Raw genomic sequence first — 6,583 nt, 5'->3', positions numbered from 1 at the left:
TTAAAACAAATATGCCATAAATATTTGATTTAAATGTCAAATAAATATTTACAAGAAATATTTTTATAATATATAAGAATCTGTCGCTTCAACCTAGATTAAATATTGCAAAAAAATATTACTGTAATATTTGTGTGCTATCTGGGATCGCTCTCTCCCACACTGCGTTGAGTTCAGCACATATGCAGATTAATACCCCCAACATTTGCCTTTAGTGAACGGGGATTAATTCATTGAACACTTGGAATTAATATCAAACAGCTTGTTGATGAACAAATTCCTTGGCAATTAATTGCAATTTGATTATTACCTAATTTACTTCTGTCCTTTTCTGCGAAAGTGCGGAAAATTATAGAGCCGTTGAGCGCAACGGTAAACAAGACCGAATTAGCCTATGTTTATGTTTGTTTATTTGGCATTTAAAGGTTGTTTTTTTACATTAATCGAATTCCAGTGCGTGATTTGGAATTCTAGTTTGAATATTCCTGCTTCTATTACCAGTTGAGTGCAGTCTTCTAGGCAACGTAAGTAAATGGCGCTTTGTGACTGGAATTCAAATATTCATGTTTATTTATTTTCTATTAGTAGCCGATATTCATCAATACCAATGTTTTACATGATAAAATGTCTATTTTTGGCCATCTTTGAGCGAGTCTAGGAAAATGCGTTTCTTTTAAAGCTCAAGTCATAGTGTGTAGGATTGGTAGATGGATGTGTAGGACAAGTCCAAACTTGAGCATTTATGTATGCATGTTCTTGAAAGTTGACCGGTTCGATTAGTTGAGTCATATTTATTCACTGTTAGGTTGAAGAATAAGCCAGTAATATCCACTAGTGTGCACAGGTATGCTTCAATATAATGACTAGGCGATTAACCGATTATTTTTGCAATATCTCCCCTAGTCAAATAACATCATGCTACTACAGCAGCCCTAATGCATATTGCGGAAAATTACATTGTAGATTTATCTGAAGTAGAATTTAAAATTGAAAAGTGTATATGTTAGGGAGCGGCCTGTTGTTCTGGTGCATGTTCAGAAAAAGTGTATCTATTTCCTTTTTCAGTTTGAACCCGCACTTTTAGGAAACTTATTAGACAAGTTTTATTCTGAATTGCACCAAAGACTGATCTCCAAAATTCCCATAAATTTCATGATTTATTCCTAGTTATGTTATATCAAGTACATATACAAAAGTTCAAATACCATCAACCTAAGGCATGAATCATTTTTAATTAAAAAGTAACCGTGATTCTGTTTGTCGCCACTTCCTGATTCAATTTGCTTTTATTTCATCACAGTTATTTTTAAAAATGCCTAATACCCATGCTGCTTTGAGAATGGCATTAATCTATTAATAGAAATAAACAATGCACACCATTTCATCAATTTCTTTTTATGGAGCTCTGAAACACTTTGGGTTTGCAATATACAATTTACCTAAATTTTGTTCGTGTTTCGATTTGATTTGTACATGGACAATGGTTTTTTTATTTTAATAATTTAAAAAACATTGTTCAAAGTTGTAAAGAAACAAAATTAGCGCTAAATAGTGTTTAGAGTTTTAAATTCCAAAACAAAATTCCCCGTGCGTTTTTGACAAATTTCGATCGTTCTAAATCTGCGCCTGGAAAATAAATGTCTGGGCTTCTTCAAAAGATTCAATCCAAATGTGTCACGATTAAAAACTATAAATAGAGCTAATTAAGTACTATGTTTAGACGGCACTTCAGGCATACGAGCACGTGGTGATTTTTTTAAGGCAAATATCGATAATAAAAACAAAAGACACTCAACTGTACTAACATTTGTGATTCTTTCGGTCTAACCGCCCAAACAAATAGCATCTAATGAACGCTAAAGGCTTTCGGTATGGTGACTATTTCATGACGATTTACCAAAGTACCAAAGCACTCGTGCAAAGTGCTGGCTTAAAATATTCAGAACAATTACCGGGGAATTTACAGGAAAACATGCGGATGTAATTCATAATTGGGAATCACTATGCTTTACCCAAATTTGAATAAAACTGAGATTGTGTTTAATAGTAAATTTAACCTACTGGTCATACTTGAAATATTTGTAATGAAACGTGTTACCACGCGTCACGATCAAAGTGTAAAATTTTTAATTGTTTTGTCCTTTGCAAGGTGCAAAGGACAAAGCTGAAATTGGCGATCCAGTACAAAAACTGCAGTTCGATAAGCAAGTTTTTAAGTAATTTTTTTTCTTAATTAGGGTAGAGCAAAATGACTGAACGTTTAGATATTCTGATTTTGGGGGCTACTGGTTTCACTGGAAGTCATTGCATCCCTTACATAGCGAAACTTTCAAAAGAAAACGGCAGAAATTTGAGCTGGGGGGTGGCTGGCAGATCTGAAGAGAAACTCAAGAACGTTCTCAAAGAATATGGAGACAAACTAGGTATGCCTATCGCATACGCTGGAAGCATGTGACAACATTAAATGAAATTTTCTAGAATTGGATTTTGGTAGTATTCCTGTGGTTATCGTCGATATAAAGGATGAGGAATCATTGCTGAAAATGGCAAAGGCAGCTAGGCTGGTCATCAATTGCTGTGGGCCATACAGATTTTTTGGAGATGCAGTTGTTAAAGCCTGCATTGAAGCAGGAACACACCACATTGATGTAAGTGGTGAACCAGAGTACATGGAAACTGTGCAAGTTAAACAACATGATGCTGCAAAGGAGAAAGGTAAACTAATATTTGCCTGATTGACTAAACTGCTAAAACCAAGGTAATTTACAGGCTTATATATTGTCAGTGCTTGTGGTTTCGATAGCATTCCTGCAGATCTGGGAGTCATATTTATGCAACAAAACTTTGAGGGTACTTTAAATAGTATCGAGACATTCATGAGAACGTGGACTGAGAAGTCATGTAAAGGTAACTTAAATAAAACTGTTCTTCCAGAGTCATAATCCATAATTTTTATTAGGGCCTTCAGTTAACTATGGCACTTGGGAGAGTGCAGTTTATGGCCTTTCTAATTCAGACAATTTGCGGGAAGTTCGAAAAGAATACGCTAAAAAATTCGATAAAGTTGCAGCTTTTGCTCCAAAGCTACCCCGTAAAAATTTACCACACAAGCCAAAAACTGGAGAGGGCTGGGCTTTGCCATTTTTAGGAGCAGATCGATCAGTTGCGACTAGGTCTCAGCAGTATCTTTACGAAAACGACAATATTCGTCCAGTTCAAGTAGGGAAGCTACATCTCGTAAAATCACATAAAAACTTTTTTTTGTAGGTGGGGACATATGTCGTATTTCCTTCTGCGATTGCAACTTTCGTAGTCCTTTTGTATGCGATTATTTTTGCTTTTTTGTCCAAATTTGAATTTGGCAGGAAGTTATTGCTTGACTACCCTCAGTGCTTCAGTGGGGGATACTTCAGTAAGAAGCCTCCCAGCGAAGAAAACATCAATAGTGCGAGGTTCAGTATTGATTTTTACGGCGAAGGTAAAAAGAATAAATCCAAACTTAGAAATTCGTTTTGCAATATAGAGAAATTCCATTCCAGGTTGGAAGGAAAAATTAGCAAGCAAAGATGACCAATATACCACTCCTGTTGATACGTTTATTAGAGGGCAGGTAAAAGGAAATAATCCTGGATATGGAGCGACTTGTGCTTGTTTGGTGTTGTCCGCTATTGTTGTTCTTACAGAAACTGATAAATTGGCTAACAATGGAAAGTACGTATTAAAATAAAATCTATACACATTTTTACTTTATTTGATTACGTGTGCTTAGGGGAGGAGTGTTTTCACCTGGTGCGGCTTTTGCTAAAACATCTCTTGTAAAGCAACTCAATGAAAATGGAGTCACCTTTGAAATTCTGGAGCAAGGCGAGATTAAACGAGATTAATTTTATGTAAGGTGTTTGTTGCATTTATTTAACTTTAACTTTCCTCCTATAGATCTGTGCCTATACATGTATTAAATTGTTAACGGGGACCCGGTTTTTAATGTTCTAAATGTATTTATCGATATTATAGCATGTTTTAGTACTTTTTTCGTCACAAGAATATAAACTATTTAACATATAAAATATATCTAGTTATGGAGTAATAGATTAATGAATTATAAACTAGTGTGCCTAATAAAAACTATAATCTTTTTATGCCGTGTATTATTTCCTCACCTAGACGTATTAAGGCAGTACTATTAAATGAACGACCGACTTTGTATGCAATAAAATTAGCAGATTACCACCCAATCAGTCGGGTGTGTAATAAACTCTTCAGAAGCTCAAACGTCTCTACCCTCCAATTATTGTTAGATATTACTAAGGTTATACTCGAGAATCTGTGATTGACTGCGACTCTATCACGGAAGGATTGATATGATTTCATTCAAATAAAATCAGACATAATTGCACATTTAATTTAATACCAATAATTGTGTTTTATACAGGTTGAGTACAGAGTTCAAGTGACAAATAGATTGTATTTGAAGAATTGATTCCTGGACAAGGTGTTATAACAATACTATAGTAGGAAAAAATGAGTATTTATGATTGTTGCGCGGTGAACGTTCTGAACAATCGGTATAAAATATATTACCACATTTTCAAGCATATAAACAATTAATTGCAATCGTTTAAAGCGTTTTTTCATTAATACAAGAACGGTCTTAAAGCTGTTCGGACCATTTTTCGAAATTTTGCTGCCCCTAATCTCCATGTTTTGGCCAGATAAACTCTGAATCACCCTGTATAGTAAGTACTTAATTATATAATAAAATATATTATTTAAATATAAATCACATTGACTAGACATACGAGTAACAATATTTTTTTTACACTCATAATTTGATTGGTCCACCCGATTTTAAAATTCAATAGGTAATAAAGGCTTATACGAATATATTCGATGTTTTAGATCGACTTAAAAAGTAAACTGGAACCAGCTGGAACTGGCCGAAACTGTTTAGAACGTGAACTAAATCAATGTCCTAAACTGATTTCACATGGAACACAATATATTTTTTATAAAGGTATTTAAAGGATGGAACTTGGTATATCACAACTGGACTCGGAGTCCGCGGAATTAAATTCAGATCTAACTTTTCTAAATGTAAAACTGTGGCTGATATATCAATTTATCGCTTCGGAGTCTGGTGGTCCTGGCATCTTAAGCGCGTTGATAAAATGAAGAGAATTATCGAGAGCCTCGCAATAGAATATGTACGAGGTGTTCCCTTTTGTACTGTATATTAGAAAGTCTTAGTTTCAAGGAAAGTGTACTTTACCTAACAGATAAACGCCTTTTAAGAATAGTTTAACGGTAATCCTAAACTTGTCCTATCTTTGTGGAACGTTAAAATTAATGGCTCAGTTCGTCCTGAATTTCAGCAACACTTTTTCCTTTAGTTTCAGGGAGCATCATTATAATAAAGATTGCTCCAATGATTGATAGAATAGAAAACGAATAAAACATTGAATCATCGCCTAAAATTTGATATAAGGTTAAATAGGACTTTGTAAGAACAAAAGCGAGACACCAGTTGAATGTTCCCGCCGCTGAACCGACCATGCTTCGAATTTCAGTCGGTAAAATTTCTGAAGCGATCATCCATGGAATCGGGCCTAGACCTATCATAATTACCAAATAATTTAGTATCTATTTATGTCCCACATAAGCACTTACCTAAGGAAAATCCCAATACAAATAAGCATACAGCTGCAATAGGAATAAACGCTATATCGGAAAGTATGACTCCGTTCACATGTAATCGGGTTTTTACAGAAAAATAGATGCCAAGGATTACACTATTTACGGCAACTGTTGATAAAGACACAATGAGAAGTTTCTTTCTGCCGACTTTTTCTATTATTAAACTAGCAAATAGAGTGGCCCATACTTGCACAGCACCAACCTGGAACAGACTATGATTTTAAGGGCTCAAAAGACTAAGCAAAGAACCTACTATAATGGTGGCTACATTCGAATTGAATTCAATGCCAGTGGATTGAAAAATAATACTGGAATACATTATGATTACGTTGATGCCGCTGAACTGTTGGAAGAACATTAATGCGAAACAAATTATCACAGCCTTCACTACTGGTCTTTGTGTTAATATGTCTTTAAGCGAAGTAGCTGATTGAGTGTTCTCTTTCAAGCCGCCTGAAAGAAACGAAATGTGTTACTTTGAATGTTTAGCTCAAAATTCACCACCTTCAATGCGGGTAAATTCGGAATCCACATCATAATTGGCACCTCTTAGTTTGATAAGACTCTTCTTAGCTTCTTCATAAGATCCTTTTTTGATTAGGTAACTTGGCGTTTCAGGTTGATACATAAATAATATGTGGAATATCAAAGGCACACATGCACAAAACTCTGTGAACTGGAAACGAATCAGTTTCATATGAGTGGGCCGTCAGTATACAGGGTGATTCAATTTTTGATCAGCACAATGAGAGATGATACAACTCGCAGAAATCAGTAGAAAGTTGTGCCTTATAAACATATTGTAACGGAAATGGCCTGGGGTACTCACGTTTGGAATGGGGGATCGAAATTCATGGTATTTCAGTAAATGGGAGCCCCATTTACTGTC

At 35.0% G+C, this 6,583-nt stretch overlaps 2 protein-coding genes across 3 annotated transcripts in view; one reads left to right on the top strand and one right to left on the bottom strand.

Annotated features, from left to right (window-relative positions):
- Window positions 1-161: 161 nt before the first annotated feature.
- On the top strand, window positions 162-4,137 carry LOC109541098 (saccharopine dehydrogenase-like oxidoreductase). 2 transcript variants are annotated; one of them, XM_019909812.2, is made up of 8 exons: window positions 162-524; window positions 2,238-2,423; window positions 2,479-2,715; window positions 2,770-2,907; window positions 2,960-3,219; window positions 3,268-3,478; window positions 3,540-3,711; window positions 3,770-4,137. In XM_019909812.2, exons 2-8 carry the CDS (start codon window positions 2,249-2,251, stop codon window positions 3,882-3,884), a joined length of 1,308 nt encoding a protein of 435 aa, XP_019765371.2. In that variant the 5' UTR covers window positions 162-524; window positions 2,238-2,248; the 3' UTR covers window positions 3,885-4,137. The 2 variants fall into 2 exon arrangements, with proteins under 2 accessions (XP_019765371.2, XP_019765372.2); XM_019909813.2 differs by lacking the exon at window positions 162-524 and adding an exon at window positions 632-844.
- A 251-nt stretch (window positions 4,138-4,388) lies between these two features.
- The window catches only part of LOC109541097 (facilitated trehalose transporter Tret1), a 4,468-nt gene continuing 2,273 nt past the window's right edge, over window positions 4,389-6,583 (bottom strand). Inside the window, exons 6-9 of the mRNA XM_019909811.2 lie at window positions 6,199-6,370; window positions 5,948-6,147; window positions 5,668-5,896; window positions 4,389-5,612 (exon numbers count right to left, since the gene is read on the bottom strand). Coding sequence (XP_019765370.1) covers window positions 5,344-5,612; window positions 5,668-5,896; window positions 5,948-6,147; window positions 6,199-6,370 — 870 coding nt within the window. The 3' untranslated portion in view covers window positions 4,389-5,343. The remainder of the gene's footprint in view (window positions 5,613-5,667; window positions 5,897-5,947; window positions 6,148-6,198; window positions 6,371-6,583) is intronic.

Source organism: Dendroctonus ponderosae, unplaced genomic scaffold (genome assembly GCF_020466585.1).
Source record: "Dendroctonus ponderosae isolate FM_Combo_2020 unplaced genomic scaffold, Dpon_F_20191213v2 Dpon_F_20191213_1, whole genome shotgun sequence".
NCBI lineage: Eukaryota > Metazoa > Arthropoda > Insecta > Coleoptera > Curculionidae > Dendroctonus > Dendroctonus ponderosae.
This window is presented reverse-complemented; position numbering and strand designations above follow the sequence as displayed.